General features: G+C 53.7%; 1 protein-coding gene and 1 non-coding gene across 6 annotated transcripts in view; both read left to right on the top strand.

The window, feature by feature from the left end:
- SNX29 (sorting nexin 29) overlaps nt 1–23298 on the top strand; it is a 475417-nt gene that overhangs the window by 103635 nt on the left and 348484 nt on the right. For all 5 annotated transcript variants that reach the window (XM_059154575.1, XM_059154573.1, XM_059154577.1 and 2 more), the window contains exons 12-13: nt 14314–14377; nt 16703–16831. In XM_059154575.1, the coding sequence (XP_059010558.1) occupies nt 14314–14377; nt 16703–16831 (193 nt within the window). The remainder of the gene's footprint in view (nt 1–14313; nt 14378–16702; nt 16832–23298) is intronic.
- LOC131820256 (U4 spliceosomal RNA) lies at nt 16969–17103 on the top strand. Its single transcript, XR_009349553.1, has one exon. It is a non-coding gene; the product is annotated as a U4 spliceosomal RNA (small nuclear RNA).

Below are 23298 nucleotides of genomic sequence, written 5' to 3'. Positions count from 1 at the left end.
CTCTGAGCAGTGAGCCTGATGTTGGGGGTCTCGACCCCAGGACCCTACCTGAGCCGAAGGCAGACACTTACCGACTGAGCCACCCAGGCACCAGGGAAAAGGGACGTTTCAGAAGAGGTTTCATGGGCTAAAGGAGGACCAGCCCACAAGGTACCAGAGGACTTGCCGTTGTCACGTTAAGGTTGTGTTCCTCCTAGAAAGGTGTCAACATGAAGATGGTTGGGAGACCCTTGGAAGACTCTCGCACATGTCTTGCCCAGGAGTGGGGGGTGGGGGGAAGATGCAGGGGGTCAGCCTCTGCTTTGTCCCCAGCTTGCCTTCTGCTCCCTCACCACTGGGGACAGGGATTCAGCAGGAGAGAAGGCAGAGCGTTCTGGGGCTGCTCATCTCCGGTGTAAAACCCCCAGACTCCACAGGGGGAGGAGAAGGCAGAACCTGCCCGGAGGAGGTTCTCCCCAGTTTGCTCTGTGAGTCTTTTCTTCCTTCTTCTTCCCTGCTCCTGTGGGGAAGGCAGCCAAGAGAAATTTGGCTGTCCAGATTTGGCTACCTCGAGGGAAGGTGGTGGTCTCTCCTCACATCCTGTAGAGGATTTGATGTGGGGGGATTCTGCCCCAGGGCAGAGTGGGGGGGGGGAGAGGGGAAATGAATAGGTGGGGAGGGGGTTGGCTTTCCAGCTCCTCCTGCCCCCTGGTGTTTACCCAGGATCTCCTTTAATCCCCATAACGGCTGCGGGAGGTGCTACTGCTCTGGCCATTTTACAGGCTAGGAAATGGCTTGAGAGGTTAAATTCCTCACCTGAGGTGACAGTCGGTCACTGATCTAAGCTCTTCTGACCCTCTACCTGGAGGATTTTTTTTTTTTTTTTTAAGATTTTATTTATTTATCAGAGAGAGAGGGGGGGAGAGAGCGAGCACAGGCAGACAGAATGGCAGGCAGAGAGAGAAGCAGGAGCCCGATGTGGGACTTGATCCCAGGACACTGGGATCATGACCTGAGCTGAAGGCAGCTGCCCAACCAACTGAGCCACCCAGGCGTCCCACCTGGAGGATTTTTTTTCCCTTTGTTTTGTTTTTGTATTTTTGGCCATGTTGCGCTGTCTCCCCGGGACGCTGGTCCTTACTGAGAACCACTGTGTGTGGGTGATGGTTCCATCCTACCAAGGACTTCATCTCCCTTAGTCCCCAAGGCCAGCGGAGGTAGTGGGATCCCCATTGTCCCAGACGGCGACTGGAAGGCTCTGAGAGCGCCACTAACTCCATTCTCGGCGTTCTGCGCGGGGTTGGGCTTCAGGTGGGGCAGATCCCAGAGAGGGCGGCGGAGGCCACGAGGGCATGTGTCCTTACGGCGCTCGAGGTGGGCCGGCAGGTAGAGTGCAGGGAGGCGTGTTTTCAGCGCAGGGCACATGAGCACCCCTGTCACCCGTGTAAGCAAGCTTCCTTCCTTCCTAGAACAGAAGGAGGTCAGGAGGTCGGTGGTCGCTGGCATGGTTCGGGGGCTCATTGCCACCATGGATTCCGGTTCTTTCTGGCCCAACTTCTTATCGTTAAGACTAATAGTGTCATATTCATTCCAGGTGTATAATAGTCAACCCTTTCTTAGTGCTCCTTGAGATAACTGTACTCCTAGCCCCCTTGATCTGCTGACCCCCTGCCTCACCTTCCCTGTGGCTACCACCAGCTCTCGGTTCCCAAGAGTCTGACTTTCCCTTTCGTTTCGTAAATTCCACATGCAAATTGGTGCGGCACTGGGGAAAAGAGTGTGGAGGTTTATCGAAAAATTAAAAGAAATACCATGTGATCTACTAATTGCACGATTGGGTATTTATGCAGAGAAAATACAGACCTTAATTGGGGAGGAAAACACCCTCCCCCATGTTGATTGCAGCATTATCTGTAACAACCGGGAGACGACAGCTGCCCCAGACTTCTTCAGTTGTTGGTTTTCGTCCCAGCGTTTGCCGCCTTGGGCTTGCAAGCTGGTTGCTGCTGCTCTGAAGAATCACCTTCATCTTGTAGAGTCCACAAGGCTTCCTGCAGGACAGGGTGTAAAGCTGAACCAGGAGTGAAAGCGCCCTCCGTCCAGGAACGTCCAAGGCCTCTGATGGTTCAGTGTCTAGTTGTGCTCTTCCAGTCTGGCTGGTTCTGGAAGTCCTCCTGCTCGTAGCTCACTGGAATCTCCATTATCTGCCCTGGGGACAACCTCCCTGTATTCTGCCTGCAGTTAGGGATGACCCCTTGTGGGGAGCCTTCTCGGGGCTCGGGGAGGCCTGCTTCCCGGCAGCAGCAGCCGTGGAAGAACCTGGTACTCGGGACAAGGTGTTCGCGGTGTCAGGGGAGCCCATCGATGGCCGTTGCTCATTGGAGTCTTGTGTTCGGAGTGTCTCTTGTCCCTCTGCCTGTTTGGGCCTCCCGTGCCTTGACTGTAAGATTTGCGAACATCCTCGTGCTTCCCCTTCCTGCTGTCTGTGCGGAGGCCGCGTGTGGACGGCTGCTTAGCCAGACCTGAGTCCTCCACCCTGCATTCATGGAGGGCCTCCTGTCTGCTCTCCTGTCAAGTCACCTCACTTCAAAGGTGGGGAAACTGAGTCTGGGCCAGTGGAAACCCCGCGACTATGCAGGAAGTAAATGGTGCTGCTGGGACCTGGCGATAGGGAGCTCGTGTCCCGTAGAGCAGACCTCAAAGTGTCAAAGTGCGTGGCTGGACAGCAGAGAGCCGCTGGACCATCTGGTGTGAGATTGGCCCATGTCCTCTGTAGCTGCGGGCTTCTGATTAATTGCAGATGATGTGTGTGGACTGTGCGGACTGAGAATTGGCCGTACGCAGGATATCACGGCCTGAGGGCGGAAGGAAGCTGTGCAGCTGATGTCTTAATTATTTATGGGTGTTTCACATGCAATTAATCTTCCTTGCCGTCAGTTAACCCCACCACTCCGCCATGCGTGAGGCCAATTGCAGCACATGTTGGTGCGGCCGCCCTCAAGGCCACAGAAGGCCGGGTGCTGCAGACAGGCCCGGGGCCCATTGATGCTGTCTGCAAGGGGTGGTCCGGCCAAACACAGCTAGCCAGCCGAGAGGAGCAGAGGACGGGGATGCCCGATGCTCTGTATTTGTCGGCAGGAGGCCCCTCTGCTGTTCCCGAAGAATCCCAGCCTCTCAGAGCTTGGCAGATTCTAGAGGACCAGCCTGTTGAGCCAGCTTGTTTTATAGGCGCCGACTTTGCCGTGAGATGCCTCAAGCACCTTGCTCTTAAGCTGAACCAGCCGAGGACCTGGAATCCTTACTTGTTCCTTGTCCTGTCTCCCATCTTTGCTGGCATCTTTTTCCCATCCCATGTATTCCCCGGCTGGCTGGCCGCTTTGTCGCCAGTGCCAGCTTGCTGTAGGCCCCAGATGGTGGCTTGTGGGGTCGGATCCATGGGTCACAGGTGCCAGGAACCAGCTTCGGTCCAGTAAGGGAGTATTCATTCCTTCTCTCCTGCCTCTGGCCCCTGGCAGCACTGTGGCATGTGGAGAGCAGTGGAAGCCCAGGATCTGGTGGTCCGGCCTCCCTCCTCCTCCGCCGGGAGAAGAGAGCCAAGGAAGGGGGGCGCAAAGCATGTCCACAACCTCTGGCCCAGCCGACTCCGGCTAGAACCTGCTGTGGCTTTGCTTCTGAAAATCAGCGATGTTGGCCTTTTTTGGGGGTGTGCGCGTAGGGATGTATACCAGAGCTGGTTTGGAGCCCTGGCCTCTTTCGGAGATGTGCCCTGGTTTTGGGGACCCATAGGTATCACGGGGTAGTTCTGGTTGTGGGTCTCCTTGTCATGTGGCCTGGGTTCTGGTCTGTGTCTCTTTGCTTATTGATAAAAAATGGGTTTGATTCTAGACCTTGCTTCATGAGACTGTTTGGGGGCCTTAATGAGAACATTCTTTACAGTGTTTCAGCCAACGTCTGGTAGGAGGCATGTGTTCTGCTGGCTGCTGTTACTGGCAGAGCCCTGCTTGGTTTTCCCACCTTTAAGATGGGGGAGGACCCCATGAGCCCCATGAACTAAGGGATTCATTGATGGCGTTAGTATAGCCCAACCTTGACCTTCATTCCATGGTTAGCAGTAGATACAAAATTGCCGCATGCAGGAGAAGGCTAGAACCTGGGGCCCTGTCTCCTGGGTGTCTGCTGTTTCCTTTTGGCTTGCTCCCTGTCGCCCTGAAACCCCAGGCTGCCTCTGGGGGCGCTGTGTCTCCTTCAGTGTCCCAGCGCCCACATGAACACCTGAGAGCAGGCTGGACTGGCTGATAGTTGTGTGAGTGTTGGGGCACATTCCGGTCACCTTTCTCCAAAGTGGCAAAGCTCCCACAAGCTTCCCCAGAGGAACCCTCACGATCTTTCAGGACAAAGGACCTCCCCATCTGGCCCGGCGGCCTCGTGATTGGTAGCACAGGCTCCCAGCACAGTAGGCTTCCCAATCGCCTGGCTGTGGGACCCCCAGCAGGTTATTTAACCTCTGAGCCTTCATTGGCTCATCTGAAAAATAGGAATGGTGACCTGTTAGACCTAGGGGGTTGTTGGGGGGTGTCTGCAAAGTTCTCTGGACAGTGGCTGGCCCCCAGTGGGAGCGTTTGAATGTTGGCATGTGCCACTGCCACGTGCTGGGGCGTGTCCAGCTGGCAGCCTGCTGCTGCCCAGGGTCGGCCGCGGGGTGAGCCGAGGAGCGTCGCATGGATACTGATGACTGGGTCCCACCCCTGGAGATGCTGGGCCTGCTGGTCCCGTGGTGTAGTCACAGCTTGGTTGGGGTGTGTGTGTATGTATGTGCATTTTGTTTTGTTTTGTTTTGTTTTTGTTTTTGTTTTTCATAGCTTCCTGGGTGCTATGGTGTGCGTAGCCCAGCCAGGCTGGCACACCATTACTCCCCCAGTATCTGCCATCATCTGCTCTGTTCTGGGGTGGCCGAGGCCATCTGCCCTCACTGTGTGGGTGCTCCCTTACCCTGTCTAGGCTCTGCCGGGACCAGGCCCTGAAGAGTGACATCTGGGGACGGAGGCTTTGCTTTCCCCAGGGGCTGAAGCCAGGAAAGCTGCTTCTGTCAGCAGAGACTTTATTCTCCATCCTCGCGCATGACTTAGCACCAGGGCAAAGCTCTTGGACCCATAAAAAAGCTGCGCAGGACAGAACAGAGTCAGGGGCGTCCTCTTATCTCTTCGTTGAAGGCGGTGCGTGAACGTCATGGAGATGGACTGGATCTGGGTCACTCCCCGGCCACCGTTTTCCAGAGAGGACCTACTGTTTTCTACATGTGTGTGACCTTGTGGGAGCAGAGAACTCTGGCAGCCCTGTCTTAGGAGTAGCGGGGAGGCTGCTGTGTGTGCTACCAGCATCGTGTTCCTCAGGGTCAGAAACTTCTATGGTAGGGACTGTGTTCTCCACATCAGAGGGAGAGCGTGGTGTCTCTCTTTATCCGGGTCTTCTAGACTGCTGTGGCTTTGGGAGTTGGGCCGGTAAAAGCTCAGGCAGCCTGGGGTCCAGCGGGAGAAGACACCTCAGTCCAGAGAGCTTCAGAGGGGTTCTAGCTGGGCCTCCTGCACAGCACGGGGCACGGGGTAAGTGGCTCCTTTGGCGTCGTGGCAGGATGGCCCATGTTCTCATGCCTGTGTGAGCGCTTTGGTAGAAGGTACGCTCTCCTCATGGGCACCTGGGCACCTACTGATGCGCTGTGGGGCCGGGAAGAGCAGGTAGGCCCTGCTTCCTAAGCTTTGCATTTATTGGACACCTTCTAATGAACACCTGCATTTCACTGTTCACCTTAACACCAGGCCCTGGACTGGTTTCCGCTGTTTCTCACTGGGCCTTTCTCTGTAGAAACACTCCAGCCCGTAAGCAGGGCTGCCTGCCCAGTGGAGAGGAGCACAAGGTCCGTGTATGACTGGACCCGCCGCACCCCGGGTCCTCCCCGCTTCGGGAGCAGCAGTCTTTTGCCCCATCCGTCTGCACTGCCTGCCGCACCCCAGGTCCTCCCCGCTTCGGGAGCAGCTGTCTTCTGCCCCATCCGTCTGCACCGCCTGGTCCTCCCTGCTTCGGGGGCGGCGGCCGTGTTCTGCCCCGTCCGTCTCCACTGCCGGCCGCACCCTGCGGTCCTCCCTGCTTCAGGAGCAGCCGTCTTCCGCCCCTTCTCTCTCCATCGTCTCCTCTGGAGTCTGGTTTTGAACTGGATCTGTAGTGATTTCTTGTTTTTAAAATCTACTTGCCCTGAATTGGGATGGAAGTAGGAAAGGTAGGAATTGACCGCGCTGGGAGGGGAGGGCCTGGCTATCAGTCACGCACATCTGAACCCCTCCTCTGTGAGATGCGGTGAGTGTGAACCGCTCTGCAGCCTCCCCGCGGGGAAGTGGTTTGGCAGTACTCCAAAAAGTACAGTAGAATCACCCTGTGACCCCACAGTTCCACCCCCCGGGTGTCTGCCCCAAAGATCTGGCAGTCAAGACCCTACCAAGTACGTGTACGTGACCGCTCGTGCAGCACTGCTGGCCGTGTGCCAGGTAGCCGTGGCCCACGCATTCCATCAGAGGATGACGGGTGAAGGCCGTGCGGCGGTGCGGAGGAATGAGGGCCGATACATGCTCCGATGTGGGCAGACCTTAGAAACCTCCCAAGCGGAACTGAGGAGGACCAGAAGGTCACCTGTTGGAGGGTAGGCCTTGGGGCCTGGCTGGGAGAGAAAATGGCCTGGAGCCAGAGAGCAGTCTAGGGGCCACCAGGGGGCGGGGGTGGGGGAAACTGCTGCTGTGCGGGTTTTACTCCCGAGGGGGAAGGGTCTCACAGCTAGAGCGAGGTCCTGTCTGTGCTACCAGGTGTGTGCTGGGCACAGCCGAAGAGGTCACTTTCACACTGGTTTCACGTTCTGGGAGTTTCACCTCCGTACTTGATAAAGACCAGCCATGACTGGACCCACCCCCACCTCCCTTCTCGCCAGATACGTCCCTCTGTTCTGTGTCTTCTCCTTGAACCTTTAAAACCGTGTTTAGTTCTTAAGGCAGATACCTCTGTAAGCTAAATGCTGTGCTGATGGCTTTTTCTTTTTAACTTTGGAGAAGAAATGCACAGACGGTTCTTTTGTTCCTGCTCTAGGAGACCCTTCCCTCCCCGCCCGCCGAGTCACCCCTCCCGTGACTGGCACTGGCAGTGTGTGCTCTGGTGCTGTCGTGTCCAGGTATGGCTGGGTGGTGGGGAACGACGGGGACACTAGGACCCTTGTTGGTTCCCAAGTCTATCACTTTGAGGTTCCTAGGGAGTTTCCGGGGGTGGGGTTCAGCCTCATCTTCTGCCCCCTTCCAACTCCTTACTTCTGACCACCTCTAGAAGACTTCTTTTTTTTTTTTTTTTTAACTTTGTTTTTTTTTTTATTTTAATGGTTCTACGGACATGCCCTACTTAGGCTGTTTGCCCGCTAATGGCAGTCAGGGGCTGTAGCGTTGCAGCGGGGGGGGGTCACAGAGTGGTGACCCGTAGCCATGGTGTGTTGGGCCTGCTTGGTGAGAGCCTTGTCAGCTGCATTTAAAATCAGATGTACGTGAAAACGTGGTTGCTGGCTTTTCTTGACAAGTCAGAAGTGGTGGTATCCTGGGATGGTGGCCTGGAGGCAGGGGCAGCTGCCTTGCTGGGCCGTGGCCTCCCCTCCTCCCGCTGGCCCCACACTGCGGTGTGTTGACAGACGTAGGGCCCTGTCTGTATTTGCTCTGGGGACGCTTGCCTTAAAGTTCGTATTGAAGTCACTGTAAATACACTGTGTGTGTGTAAGAATGTGTGTGTACGTACACAAATGAGAGAGAACCCCCACATTTCACATGGAGAAGGTGACGAAGATCTAGAACTTGATCATTGTTGTGTTTTTCTTCCCCTTGTGACTGTATTTTCTCATTTCTCATTGAGGTTCCCATGGGTTCCTCAAACCTTTTTCTTTTCTCGGGATGATGTAGAAACCCTGTTAAGGGTAGGGTGGGGTGGAGATTTTAATCAGATTCCTGACTTGTTTATTTTTTTTTCCCCTAGTAGGCAGAGGTTGGGGGAGTGGAGGCCCTATGTGGGGGGGGCGTGGGTCTTGAGTGTGCGCCGTCCTGCAGGCCGGCTCGGCCTGGTGCTGCCAGTGCAGGCTGGGGACGCGCTTCCCAGGGAGGCTGGCCAGGGTTGGGCCTTGTCTGATTGGGTCCAGGCTCTGTGGCCTGTGGCAGGAGCCTTTTCTTGGGCATTTGTTTCCCCATTCATGGAAGTGGTGTAATAAGCCTTGGTTCTCTGGAGGTGGCGAGAATCCAAGGAGATTGCGGATAGAGGGTGCTGTGCTTTGGCTGGGCACACGGGAGAAGCTGCAGGGTCCCTGCTGGCCCTCCGAGCCCTGGCAGTACATCAGGGGGCATCCCTCCCCCCCAACCCCCAGTCTTAACAAATTGCAAAGTAGAAACCCTCTGGTTGACAGGGGAGAGGGGGAGGCCGGAAACAGAACAAAAGGCAACAAGGGCCGGATGGATTCTAGAAGTTACGGAGGAGCTCGATATAGTTTATCCTTTCTCCTGGAGATGAGCGGGAGTGGGTAGGCAGAAAAAGATATAAAAAGCAGTAAGTTAAGTTTGAAAAATGACGGTGTAGGTTAAGTATATAGCCGTAGAAGCATATTATTTATTTCTGTGCCTGTGCCCTCGTGAGCTCTCTTTAAATATAACTGAGTATGGGCCCCAGGGGAGCATTTGTAAAGGCTCTTTGAGGTCTTTGGGAAGAGCTGCTATATAAAGGCAAATAATTATCATACAGATCTACGTATATGCGAGAGCGTGTGCGCGTCTGCACCCATACGTCCCGACAGACAGCGTTTAGTTAGCCTAGTGCTTGCGTTGGCTCCCTCTTAAAAGTATCTTTAACTCCTTTGGCAAAATTAATCTTAAGATCATTCCCCCCGCGATGCCCAGGGCCTTCAGTGGCTGAGCACGGGCCAGTGCTCCCCTCCCACCACGGTCCCTGCCCCCGTACTTGACACTGGGGCCTCTGACCCCCTCATCCTTGTGTGAAGGGTGTTCTCTGTACTGTGTGTCTGCCTCTGGGTCGGTCCCGGCTCTGTTTGAAATCTGGGGTTTGCGAGGGTGGAGTCATGGGCCGGAGGAGGAGGGGGAGGGTCCGGTATTGGGTCCTGGCGGTGATTGAGGTATCTGTGCCCTCCCTCCCGTTCCCAAGACCCAGTGGAAAAAACTGGGTTCAATCCTGAATCCCCATCCCTGGGGCAGAAAATGACAGCTGTGACTGCAGTGGTTAGTGTTTTCTGGGGAGGTCTTGAACTTACCAAGCGCAGTGGATGTTTCTACCTGGCCCATCCCATACTTGGTTCCTGGAGATGGGCAGCCATGGGAACCAACTGCTCGTGAATTCATTCCCCCTTTCACTCGTTCTTAAGGTCTTGGATGTACTGTGGACAGGGGCTGGCACCAGTTGGGGGGGCCCCTGCTTCTGGCCGCCCTTCCCCTGCTCTGGGCTGTGTGGGGACTTTGCTGTTTTCAGGCTGGTATGGATAAGGTGTGATGAGGCTTTAGGGAAAGGCCGGTCTTGGTGGCTTGGTTGGCTGTGCGGAGCTGGGACAGCGGAGGTTTGGGACGCAAGGGCGGGTTAGCAGGGGCCCCTAGGGCCCTGGAGTCAGGCGGGAGCTGGGGTGGCCCTTCCTCCATGTCCGTGTTATTCCTGTGGCTTTGTGGTCTCTGCAAGTCTCTCTGAATGGTCTTGGCTACTACATTTGTGCACCTAGAGACCAAGTCAGCCAATGGTAAGTTTACCGAGACCATAAGGATTCTTCTTAGAGTATGCGTTTCTCTGTGGCTCTGCCCTGGCGGCAGGTGGCAGGGTTCCATGGCTCGTGCTTGACACTTCAGACACCAGCGCCTTTGCAAAACTCCATGTTTTCTCTGTCCTAGGTTTGCCTGGACGGGTTTTGCTGGCTCTTCTCTTTGGCAGACTTCTGCCCCTGTGTCTTTTTGCTCCTTTGTCCCAGGCCTGGCCAGCTGTCCTCAGCTCAGCTTTTAGCACATGGGTCTTGGTGGAGCAACATAGATTCGTTTGTTCTTGGCCAGATGCATTGCTCCTACCTACTTCCCCCGCCCCTTTATTTTTAGTCAGAAACTGGCCTATTCCAGACTTCTGGAGAATTCCCTCTGATGGGCTCATTTGAAGGTAAGCAGCCACCCAATGTCTCCGTGGCTGCAGCTGGAGGCCTCTGTGGGCAGAGTCCACAGCAGGGGTAGGAGTATGACTGGGCGGGCCTCCTGGCTCTTTGGCCGCCCCTGCTGGTGGGGGAGGGTCTCACAGAAGAGGTGATCCCTGGCCGCTGCCCGAAGGAGGCTCTGAGTCCCTCAAGATAGCCTGTGCCAAGACCCAGAGGCATGAAAGAAGGGGAGTGGGTCTGCCGCGTGTCAGACAAAGTAGGGAGGAGTGCAGGAGCCAGTGGGGGTGCGAACCACACGAGGGGCCGGTGATTTCGTGCTGGAGCATCAGGCATCTGCGGGGGGCAGGCAGTGGTTGAGCCCTGGGTGTAGACACTGCCGCCCCTGGGGAACCCCTGGAGGCAGATGAAGAAGATCCAGGGCAAGAGGTTGAACAGGGACAGCTGGGGGGACCAGTGGCAAAGCCGAGGACATCCCCGGAGTGTCTGAGGCAGCAGCTGCTCCCCTGCGGGCTCACCTCTCTTGAAGCCTGGATGACAGTCTGCCTGCGGTCTGGCCGGTGAGCTCCACGGCCGGGCATGAGTGTCCCATGGGTCCCCTACCTAACTCCAGACCCCTACCTCCAGCCCTGGACTGGAGGAGGCTGCTGGTGAGGGAGCGGAGGGCAGAATGTCTGGATGTCCTCCTAAGACAGGCAAACCTTTTCTTTTCTTGTTAAAGATTTTATTTATTTATCTGACAGACAGAGATCACAAGTAGGCAGAGAGGCAGGCAGAGAGAAAGGGGTGGGGAAGCAGGCTCCCTGCTGAGCAGAAAGCCCGATGCGGGGCTCGATCCCAGGACCCTGGGATCATGACCTGAGCCGAAGGCAGAGGCTTTAACCCACTGAGCCACCCAGACACCCCTCAAACCTTTTCTGTAAAGGGCCAGATGGCAGATATTTCAGGCCATGCGATAGGACCCTCCATTCCGGTCCCGACAACCCCGCTCTGCTCCTGTCATGCAGAAGCAGCCGTAGACCCTATGAGAACGGGTGAGTGTGGCTGCGTTCCAGGAAAACACTGTCGTCCCTGCCCTGCCCTGCGAGCCCGAGGGTGTGAGCAGCAGTGTGGCGGCTGAGGGGTTGACCGAGGTCCCGGAAGGGAACTTGAAGGGTCTGGGATTTGATGAGGGAAACCTGTGTCTTTTTCCTGCTCTGTTGGATACCCCTGAACAGGGTCAAGTTTCCTGGATTAGTTTTTCGTTACATGGGCCCTCTATGGGCAGAAGTTGGAAAAACCAAACCAAACATAATTTCGTTCATGTACTTGCTTTCACGTTAAGGCCTCTGTTGCAAGATGGCATAAATGTTTGTTCCCATACTTCTAGTGTTTCAGGGCTGCGCTTCACAGTTAATGATTCCCTTGGATATTTATTTGGGTACATAACAGAAGCGGGGATGTACGTCTTGTTTCTTGCTCCCCCAATGGTGACCTTTATGGACAAAATCACCCTTTCCACAGTGATTGGAAATGCTGCTCTTTATGCCAGATCAATTTCCTACGGTGAATATTTTTTTGCGTACTTGGCCGGATTTGCTTGTTGGGTCTTGGAAGCCAAGCAGGGAACCGGTTTTGAGGTGGACGGACCTCTGCCTTCCGCCTGGGGCGAGGGAGACCCCGGCTCAGCCAGGCTCAGCAGAGGCCGCACTGCACAGAGGCCACTCCGTTGTCACTTGAAACGTGTGTTGTGGCCAGTGATAAGGAGGAAGAAGGTGACAGAGACTGAAGCAGTAAGGAGATGGGCAGTGCCGGGGAGAGGAGGGAAAATGACCAGTTAGGGAGTGCCCCCGCCGGCGCGCGTCCCCCGTGCTCAGAGAAACAGCATGCTTATGTGATCTGTGAACACCAACCCCGGAGTTACCGCTGGCTGTGCTGCCCGAGAAAAAAGTCAGCCAGGTGAACGCGCGTGGAAGTAAAGTCTGTCCCGGCGTTTGCTTGTGGGTCGCTGCCAACTTGGGGCATTTCCTGTGTCCTTGTGACAGTGACTGTGCGGCGGTGGTGGTCCGGGGAAGGCCAGAGGGATCGTCTCACAGCCTTGTTTATCCTTCTGGTTCCTGGTGTTGCGGTGGTGAGCTCAGCCTTGGTCATTGCACTGTCTTCCCATGGGTGGCCCCTGGGTGGTGTGGTCGGGTCCCTTCAGAGCGAGCCTGTGGCCCAGCTCTCTCATTCCAGCGACTGTGACTTTTGGCTGGAAGAACATTCATGTTTTCTGGGACTTTCTGAGGACTGCTGCCTCCTCCTAGTTGTCCTTCCTCCGTGGAACACAGTTTCTAGCTGTCGTGAAGGCAGTATCTGGGATCCCTTCGTGCTGTGTCCCTAGAACCCAGCCGCTCTGTCTCTTCCAAGTGACACCTCAGTCTTTGGGTCTGATTTCTCACGTTGCCCATGGTGATCTTGGTTGACACTTAGAGAAAGTTCTATTACTTAGTTTGCTGCTCTAGGGCTTAGACCCCTTTAAAAAAACTTTTATTTCCCAAGGTTGAGGTACACAGGAACTCTGTAAAATCTCCTCACTCCTGAAAATGTGCTTGATTGAACCAGTTCCTGCTTGTGTCGTCACTGCTACCTCGTCCCCCTCTTGCTGTTGAAGGAACCGCCGCTAATTACAGTAACAGGTAACATGTTGAGTGTCGACTATGTGCCGAGCCTTTTCTAAGCACCTCGCTTCCATATTACAGACTGAATCCTCAGGACGCTTGTATGAACTAGTGACTATCGGGACCCCATTTTGTAGACAGGGAGCTGATGCTCAGACAGGTGGTTAACTTGCCCAGAGTTAACTAGCTGCAGAGTCAGAATTTGAACCCGGGTCCTAGGTTTTAAAATTCAGGACGCTGAACCACTCTCTGCATTTGCTGTGGTGTGTCTGCCAGGCCGGGAACTCGGATTGCCTCCTGAATTCCTCTGCAAGGAATGTGGCGTTAATACCCCTCTGGATTTTGGCAGAGGTGGAAGCCCGCTTGAGGTTACCCGGCAGGAAGTGTCTGTGCTGGGGCTTGAAGTTGGATCTGCCCAGCCTGAGAGTCTGTTGATGGCAGCTCTTTATGGATCCCTGCCCCCGTCCCTGGAGTGGAAGCTGCTGCCCCTCCCAGCTCCCCACTAAAGGGACTTCTCTGCGGCTCTTGGTCCTGCCAAAGGCCTTTTCCACCATTCTTGGCTTTGGGGCGTGGGAGGTGACTTTAGACCCTATGGCCTTATCCCAGTGTAGGTTTCCGCTCTGTACTGGGCGTCCTCATCCTGTGGTCGTGAAAACTGACACAAGACAAGTCAGGTACTGATAGTTTGCACGTCGGAAGTGCTTGTTACAGGGCAGCTGTTACTCCTGTTGTTCGTTTCCATGGTTTTGTAGTTGGGTGTGAATAGTTTGCATCGCTCATTGTCCGTGAACCTGTACCAAGCACCAAGCACCCAACGTGCTGGACTTCTGGGGACCAAAAGTCTTGGTACACTTCTATAGTGTACCTTTAAGAGCTGTAAGCTAATAGTAAGAGGAAGGTGGTTCATTCTTGCACATTCTGCTGTTTGTGAGGGGTGGGGAAGTCACGGAGGGCTCCCTGGACGGTGTGCCTTTTCAGCTGGGCCTGAATGAAAGAGCAGCGTTTTATCAGACTGGACATTGGGCGTGAACATAAGAAAAGACAGGTTCTTACCATGAAATCCAACGATTTGTGGATAGGGTCAAAACAGTGCAGTTAAAACCATCTGGAGAGTCTGAGGACGGCCTCTGGTCAGAAGCTGCTGTCTCTGCAGTTGAGGCTAGGCAGAGGGGCTGGTGATGCCTGGTGAGCCCAGGAGGGGGGGCATGACACACGTGTCACAGGGCTCATGCGTGTGGGTGGTGAGTGCTCCCTCCCGCAGAGGCTTGGCCGCGGAGTGTGCTGCCTGAGGAGAGCCCTCCACGCTCCTCCCTCTGCACGGCCCTCCTGCTTCCTGCGGCTAGGGAGGGATGCGCTGCCCCCTTTGGGTCTTGGAGATTCATTTTGACAGGGGAAAGGGAACTTGGCTAGACAGCCTGCCCTAAATAGCACATAAACGAGCTTGGTGAGGGGACAGTGAAACAGGCGGGATCTGCTGATGAATCTCGACTTTCTCTCTTCCCTCAGGTGAACTGCGACAAGCTATTGTGGCCATGATGAATAGGAAGGACGAGCTGGAAGAAGAGAACAGGTACTTGCTGATTTTTCAGGCTCGGGGAGGAGTCTCTCGGACTCACCAGCTCTGGGACAGAGTCTCACGGATGCGGGAGATTTTGCTTTGACAGGGTTGTGACCAGTGTTCTCTGCGCGTGTGGGATGTACCACTTGAGGACTGGCAGGGACTGAAAACCTCCCAGTCGTGGCTCTGCCTTACAACACAATAAGAATTTGGTAAAGCAGCACTCTCCAACATCTTTTTTTAAAAAGGGTCTTTGAGATATAATTCACACCTTATGTAATTGAACTGTTTCAAGGGTACAGTTCAGTGTCAGCAGACGTGCAGCCTTCACCAGGGTCCTCTTCTAGAATGTTCTCACCACCTCACAAAGAACCCCCCCCCCCCCCATACCTGTTAGCTAAGTTCCTCTGAGTGCTCCTCTCAGCGCCCACCCCCCGGGCCCCCAAGCAGTCTTCGGAGTAACATTTTTTTTTTTTTAAAGATTTTATTTATTTATTTGACAGAGAGGGATCACAAGTAGGCAGAGAGGCAGGCAGAGAGAGAGAGAGAGAGAGAGAGAGAGAGAGAGAAGCAGGCTTCCTGCTGAGCAGACAGCCCAATGCGGGACTCGATCCTAGCACCCCGAGATCATGACCTGAGCTGAAGGCAGAGGCTTTAACCCACTGTGCCACCCAGGCACCCTCGGAATAACCTTTTATTTGAGGGCCTATCTTCTTACCATGTCGCAGGCACTCAGATACTTAGTTTCCTCAAATCAGGGATACCTAGGGCAAGATGGTATTTCGCTTCCTTTTGGCTTGTTCAGAAGAAGCCCGGTTACAGACCGTGAGAAGGTGAAGGGCTTTATTGTGCTGGGTTCCCCGTTGAAGACAGTGGTAGCTCTCTGCCCCGCACTAGCTCTGCTGCTCCCATCTGGCTGCCTTCAACGGGAGCTTTTCGACTGACTAGGGCTGTTGGTGGAGGGATTTGCCTGCGGTTGTAGCTTCTGTGAGCCTGATCGTCCTGCCTCCCTGGGGGTTAGCGACGGGCGCACATGTGCCTGTGGGGATGTCGTCATGTTGCTTTCTTACTCTTTGACTCAGAGCTGGAATTAAGTGTCCATGGTGACAGGCAATCATGAGTGTCTTTTTTAAACCTTATTTTGGGCCGTGCTTGACAAGCTTCTTCCTCGTCCTTAATGGAAACACGTAAAGGCAAACAGCATGATTCCTAAAACAAAGATAATTTTTTAAAAGAGAAATCTGAGACAGCACAATTTTCCAACTAAAATAAACTTTGAATGAAGGGCTTGTAGACAACACAGGATTCTTTTTCCTTGCTCCAGCTGGAGCTGCTCTCTTGGCAGAAGCCATGGGTTCCGTCTTACCTTGTAAAGAACAATAGTTCTGTCAATTCCTCCGAACCGATGGGGGAGATAATCGCACCACGTTTGTGTCCTGGGGTTCCAGGCCCCATGAAGAGAGTTTTTCAAAGCTTGGCAGGAATGTGGGCCTTGGAGGCGAGTGAGTGATTGGGGGTGGGGGTGGGGTGTCTGCCAAGTTCACAGTCACACTTCGGTCTCTCTCCTGATGTCACCTGGCATATGTGCACTAGATTTGGGATGTAGGTGCCCCAGAGTGAGTAAATGTTCTCTAGAAAGAGCCTTTTGAGGTCCAGAAGTAAACGGGAAGTCCGAACCATGTTTGGCACACACCTTGGTGGCAGCTTCCGGCTCTTTCTGGAAGAGCTGCCATCTTGTCTGCTTTTCAAGACCAAGGATGACCAGTGGATGTGTTTTGGAGGGTTAACTCCGAAACATGACACAGAGCAGGATCTCTGTGGTGTGAGACCAGATAAGGCTATAGAATGCTACGTGGGCTTGTGTCACCTGGAGATGCTATGACCGGAGGCCGGTGTGCTTGGTGGGTAGAAGTGGAAATGAGACGAGACCTCCGTCTCCGACCACTGCTGCTGCTCACGGGACCCTGGTATCCCTGCCCTGGTTCCGTCTCTTCTTGTGTGGCTGTGACAAAAAGGTCTCCTTTCACGCGCCGCTCCTTGCGGTGGGATACCTTGAAAGGGGCTTGCCTGGGGGTCTCTCCACTACTTGTTTGCCTGTGATTGACGCTGCTCATGGGCCATGGGGCGGGGAGGCACAGAGCCTGGGCCACCTCCTGGCTCTTACTCAGAGGCTCTTGAGCAGACTTCGGGGTCTCTGGGTCCCCTTCCACGAGACAGACTGGAATGAGGGCTGTGCAGACCCTCATGGGAAACGAAGGGGTGCGGATGTAGATGAATCTGTGTCGTGGTGTGGCGGGCTCTGCTGACTGTGTCTGAACAGATGGTCCCTCTGCCCAGGTCTTTGCGGAACCTGCTGGACGGGGAGATGGAGCACTCGGCGGCGCTGCGGCAGGAGGTCGACACCTTGAAAAAGAAGGTGGCTGAGCAGGAGGAGCGGCATGTCCTGAAGGTCCAGGCGCTGGCAAGGTAGGCGGAGCAGGGGGCCTGACAAGGAGGCGTGGGGCGGGCCATGGCTTTGTGCGAACCTCAAGCACACCCTTTGCCCCGCTTAAAATTAAACAACAAAAGGCAGTGGAAATCTGTGCATTTGAAATGTTAACTTAAGCTTTGCGCAGTGGCAGTATCATAGCCAATGAGGTTTATCCAAGGCGAGGCGCCATTATTGCTAATTGAAATGTTAACTTAATGGATAGTTATTGCATAATCTGTATGCATATGGTTCGAAATACAATGGTGCAGTCCCCTGGAAGCAGGTGGTGCTAGCCTATCCGAGCTGCTCCTTCGCCTCCTTCTGTCTTCCCTTCCTTTGACCCTGTGAACGACGGTCATCTGTCCCACACCCCCTCCCCGGACAGTGTGGAGATGGTTCCTACAGGGCTACGTGGGGCCGCCCTCTTTCTGATAGCTCATGATCAGGATTGCTGGTCATGGTCACCAGAGGGGGTTCAGCGAGGGTGCCGGTAGCCAGGCGTCGGAGGTCCGTGAGACGCACTAAGACAAGAATGTTGTTTGTAACGATGCCACAGTGCACAGCCTTTGCGTTCCTCACTTGGTTCTCCTAAATTCGTTGGAAAAATTCCTGAAGGTAGAACTGATGTGTCAAAGTGCAGTGGTTTCCTAAGGTGCATAAAGGTCAATCCTTCCTCTGCCCTTCCCGCCGCACCCCCTAACCTTAGAGGCCGAGCTACTGTGTGTCCCGCGGCGGCGGATGGGAAGGCCTGCTTCTGCCCAGCCGTGCCTGCTGGGGTCCGGTCCCACTTCTGGGTCCCTGCTAACCTCACAGATGGTTTTCATCTGCATCTTCCTAATGAAGAATACAGTTAAGCCTGTTCTTAGTAAAGAGTCATTTTATTTCCTTTCCTCTGATTGAGTTTATATCCTATTAAAGAAAACTCACAATCTCAAGTCCCATAAAAATGTGTGGCTTTTCCTGCGTTTCTTCACATGCAAACATTTTTATGGACTGCCCTTAAGATCTATAGCCTGTCATTTCTTAGTCTGCTTCTCTGAAGCACTAAGATCTCATCTTAGTGGCTTTTATGTGCCTGGATGTGGTATTTCATTGAGGTAGTGAGCCGCATGAAAATCACTTCCATTTGTTGGACATTTGAGTTTGAGTTTTTTTTCTGTTTTAGGTAGGATAAGCAGTTTATTGGTGGCTCTTTAAAGCTACTTTAAAATAAGACCAGGAGGGGCACCTGGGTGGCTCAGTCGGTTAAGCGGCCGGCTCTTGATTTTGGCTCCGGTCGTGGTAATCTGGGTTGAGATCCAGCCCTGTGTTGGGCTCTGCGCTCAGTGGGGAGTCTGCTTGAGATTCTCTCCTCCTGCCCCCTCCCTGCTCGCATGTGCTTTCTCTCTAGAAAAAAATAACAAAAACCAAACCACCCCAGGAGCTGGGGTCCTGTGGCTGTGCAGGGCAGTCCAGAGTTCGGGCGTTCACGCAGACTTACTGCCCAGGCACTGTCCGGTGACACGTGTGGCACTAGTGGCATTGTTACATATATGTAATCAAACATGGTGCAAGGATCTTGTATCTAGTTTTACTTGCAACTTCTCTGCATTCCTCATACTTTGAAATGCCCTCTCGAGAACGTCAGAAAGTTGAATGACCGTGATAAGTACGGTCCCCGGTGTTTTCCCCAGGGGACCACCATTCAGTTTGGCCATGCCAGGGTTCGGGGGTAGAATTGTGCGTGTTTACAATAAAGGCTGACGTCTGCTGAGACTGGTTCTGAGTCACAGACGGCTGGTCTCGGCCATTTGGGATTGTGTGAGGAGGCTGCTTAGCCTTGAGCCCCCGCTCTGTTGCTTGGGGATTGTGTTTCTGGGTCAGGGCTGAAGGTGAGCAGGTGTGCATTTCCTCGTTTATGAGATGAGGAGATGATCTTCTGCACCAGAAAGGACGAAATGAGAGCTGTACCGGAGAGGACGGGAGGCTCTGGAGAGAAGCGGTTCAGTGCAGCTTCTAGTAAGTGTGTTTTAGTCTATGGTAATTCTGAGGAGAATTTTAGCCCGTGAATGGAATAGAAAAAAGCAGTCTCTGAGGCGGTTTTTAGCATCTGGAGTGTCCCCACTGGAACCACAGGTAGCTAAGAGTGGAAGGTGTGTGAAGGTTTGTGGTCTGCAGGTGTGAGGAACCTGTGTGAAGTGGCACGTACTTGAGCAGGAGAGAACAGGAAGGAAGCTGCCAGAGCCGCTGGATGTGTTTGGTTCTGATACCGCCCAATTGCTGAGCCGTTCCAGAGAGTTCCTGTGCCCCTTGCCGGAACTTTGATCAGGAGGCTGCAGTCACTTGAAGGCTTGGTTGGGACTGGAGGGTCCACTCTTGTTTGTTTGTTTGTTTTTTGATTTGTGTGTTTGAGAGGGCGCACATGTGTGCACCAGAGGGACAGGGGGAGAGGACCCCCTGACTCCCCGCTCAGGGGAGGGCTCAGCTCCAGCACCCCAAGATCATGGCCCAAGCCGAAATCAGGAGTTGATGCTCCACTGATGGAGTCAGCCAGGTGCCCCTGGAGGGTCCACCTTCAAGTTCACTTGTGTGGATCTTGGTTCCCTGCCCCGTGGGCCTCTTCAGGGGGCCTGCGCACAGCACAGCAACTGGTTTCCTGGAGCGTGAGTAAGCTAAGAGCAAGCGCACACGCCACATGGAAGACATGGTCTTTCACAGCCTGGTCTTGGGAATGAGACCCTGTCTGTTTCCCTGTTTCCTGTTGTCACACAGATCAGTCCCGATTTAGTGTAGGAGGGGGCGGCACAGGGATGTGCCTTCTGAGAGGCAGAGGTCTTTGGGGGTCAGTTGAGAGCCTGTTTCCCGTGGCCATCAGGATTCTCTTTCTCCCTGGGGTGGACACTATCCCAGTCCTGATGGGGCGTTCTTCCTTCCTGTTCTGTGGGATTTGGCGGGACTGAGTCTACCACCGCCTACCTGGGCTGCAGAGTACGGCAGTGACGCAGGCTTGAATCGTCAGCTGTTTCTATTGCTTGGTCACGGTGACTGGGTCACAGAAGGTGTGCAGCCACGTTGACCGGTAAAAGGCAGTAAGAGCATTCTTGAGAGGACGGGGTGTAAGGCAGTCACTGTCGGGAGCAGTCTTTGCGGCTATGGGGGCGGATCCTGACCTCAAATGGGGACAACACGGTGGAGAAGTGGGTGGGGCAGGGGTGGGGAGAGAAACAGGCTAGTCGGAGTTTTGTGTACCTTGAGCTCCTGGATCCAGTCTTTTCTTGAGCTATTGTTCCTCTGGACTTAGCAGTCACGCGAACTAATAAATTCCCTTTGTTACTCAAGTCAGTTTGTGAATGGTCTTCGCTGTTACAGTCCTGAATCCTAACTAACCAGACTTCTTTGACTGTGTGAGAGGGGGGTGGAGGGAATTGTGTTTCCTTGGCGCCCAAGTAAAATTCCTCCCTCAGCCATCAGCCTGCCGGGTCTGTGAGGACGCGTGCAGCTGGTCATGATACAGGGCTAGGGTAAAGAGTGTGTCCTGCTGAGAACACTCTCTGGGCCTCGGCTTCCTGTCTCCTGTCGGGACCAGCCTTAGTGTTACTACTGTTGGTCACATCGTCATCTCCTGTTGGGGAGCTTGGGTGTGCAAAGGAGAACAGAGTGGTTGTGTGATGGAACCAGATCTCTGACCCTCCCGAGCCTCTGGAAAATTTAGAAGGTCGTGGGTCTTTTCTGTATCTCCTGGGAGATGACAGAAAGCAGGCCATGGTGTGGTGTGTGCGGTGAGTGCTGGCTTGTAAGGGCTGTGTCTAACCCTTGGCTATGGAAGTGGCACAGTGACTGGTCCTGGCTGGGCCACCTCGAAGTTTCTCACATCTTCCTTTCTTGGCCCGTGAACTGGTGCATAATAATCTGAACTAATATTAATAAGCTTTTTGCTGCAGAAATCAAACCAAATGAGCTTGGCTCAAGGGGGGGAATTTGATGGTGGTGGGACCAGTCATTCTCCCCAGGTGTTGCTGGACCCAGGTTCTCCTTGGGACCAGTCATTCTCCCCAGGTGTTGCTGGACCCAGGTTCTCCCGTGAGGTCATTGCTTTCTCTTCCCTGCTCTTGGCTCTGTGTGTGTGTCCTTGGGTAGGGCCTCTGCACGTAGCCTCAAATTGGTCTCTGGTAGTGCCAAGCCTTGTGCAGAACCAGAGAGGAGAGACTTTCTTCTTTGTCCATGTGTATCCTCTTAGATCTTCACTGTGGCCAGGAGTGAGCAGAAGGCCGTGATGGGCTGCCTTGCCAGGTCTCCAGGGCAGGTTGTGGGCAGATAAATCTCATCTGTTACACTTCCTCATAGGTTTGTGGGGAAGGTGACAGGAGCTAATGCTTCTGAAGCCCTCAGCAGATCTCCGGGCTCATCGTAAATGCTCAGTGGATGTTCCCGGATTTTGTGTGAGCTGGTATATTGGCCGTAGGTGGCTAGGGCTGCTGAGGCCCGGCAGAGCTAGTGGGGCTGTCCCTTGTCCTAGTTTTCCCCTGTAGTAAGCATCTGGGAGCCTTGGGTCACTGGCCTTCACTTGACCTTGAGCTCCTCCCAGTATTTTTTTTTCCAGCCCTGTGTGCCTAGCAAGTGTCCCTTTGAGTTGTTGAGTAGTTACCTGCCGTGACCACGTCCTGTGTGTGAGACAGAATCGTACTGCTCAGTCTGTAGGGGAAGGCTCTCTGAGGCTCTTGGTCACCCACTCCCATCATTCTGTCTGGCCCCTCGGGAGACCTTCACTGGCTTTCCCGTCTCTGCCTTTTGTTGTTTTTCAATTAGAGAAATGCAGGAGGAGTATGCTTTTAGTGAAAAAGGACAGTAAATGTCTTCATTGAAGATGGTTTTCATCCCAGCAGTCCAGTGGTCAGAGTGGAGAAGGTCAAACACAGTCTCTGTATCCTCTTTTCTGTCTTGCCTTTGTTTGGATCTTAATGTCCAGTAATAATCTGACCTCCTTAGCAAGCACCGAATCTTGTAGACTTGCAGTTCCCAGGCTCTAGAAGAGTCTGTATTCTTTTTTCTAAAATAAAAATAATTGGGGGAAGAAATTTGGGTCACGTGCCCTTTATTGTACTGAAACAAAATGCATAGCTACGATAACCTACGTGTAGAAGTAATTCTTAAACGAGAGTAACACTGTGATGGCTACAAAGGAGAGAGAAAAGGAACTGAATCCATGGTAAAAAGTAGATTTTAAAATCTCTTGGCTGGGTATGGCTTTGCTGGAAAACATGCAGTTAAGTGCTTGCCCCTACTCAGAATGCATGAGTTTGGATTAAAGGCACTAAGAAGATCACAAAACATTCTTTATAAGAACAGAAAACGGGAGCGCAGAGTATGGTAGGTTCTAGGGTAGAAACTAGTGTGTCGCGTGGATATTGAGCTAGATTGTCCGGTCAGACTAGAAACAAATTTTGCACCCACGTGAAGGGCCCACGATAATTGCAAGTACAACAGTATGTAGGTCACTCCTGGGTGCGGGACCGCCTTGTCCCTCTGGATAGCCAGTGTCTCAGGTCCCGCTGGATAAATGCTGGTGACGGCCGTAAGTGTCTCCACACTTTTGTGTTGCGCCAAACATGAGTCACCGGGGAAGCTTTAGAAATGACGATATGCACACCTCTAGGAGACGGTGGTATCCCAGTGAGAATCCCTACCTTAGCCCTTACCCCGTGTTGTCATTTTCAACACAGTTTGCAAATACGCCGTCAGAATTGGGTGGGAGCCTTCTGGCCCATTTTGAGTTGGTTTAGTCTCTGATTGGCTTTGACTGAGAACTAGACCCTGACCACAGTGAATTGCCTTTTGAGCTCCCACTATGTGTCCTGGCCTACTCTGGTGCTTCTGGGCCTCACTTCCCCCTTGGACACGAAGCTTGCTTTCCGCAAGGTCGTGGCTCTTGCTGTTGGCCGAGTCTTTTTAGCTGATGAGCTGTGCTCTTCCTCATTCTTCACCCTGTCCTTATCAGCCACTGGCAGGTCCTTGATGACTTAAACCAGAGCAGTCACGGATTGTTGAGTGAACGGGGCAGGACGAGGAGGAGTAGAAGACGTACGCGTCAGGGTGGGAGACAAGATGCTTAGGGGGAGCTGGGTTCCTGAAGCTTAATGCTACTGAAATTGGGTGAAGAGTGGTTTGTACTTATGTGTTCATGTGTTGGGTCACTCCCCTGGCATCTTTTTTTTGTTAAGCATAGTCAGTCAGATGAACAAGACCGAGCTGACTTGAACCTGTAGGTGTGAAAATTGAGGGAGGTGGGATACGCATAAACAAAGATTTTAACCCTTGGCTGACACTTGCTTATGCTCCAGTTAAGTTGGCAGGAAGTCAAGGGGAATGGTATGGGGCAAGCCTTGGATTCGGCCCAGTTTCTCAAGGTCAGGCATAGGGGAAGGTGAGTAAGAAACTCATTCTGAGGGTCCTGCCGGTGCTTCTGCCACTACTAGTTGGGGGCTTC

Source organism: Mustela lutreola, chromosome 17 (genome assembly GCF_030435805.1).
Source record: "Mustela lutreola isolate mMusLut2 chromosome 17, mMusLut2.pri, whole genome shotgun sequence".
In the NCBI taxonomy this organism is placed as follows: Eukaryota; Metazoa; Chordata; class Mammalia; order Carnivora; family Mustelidae; genus Mustela; species Mustela lutreola.
Note: the sequence above shows the minus strand (reverse complement) of the source record. Positions and strands in the feature narration are given on the sequence as shown.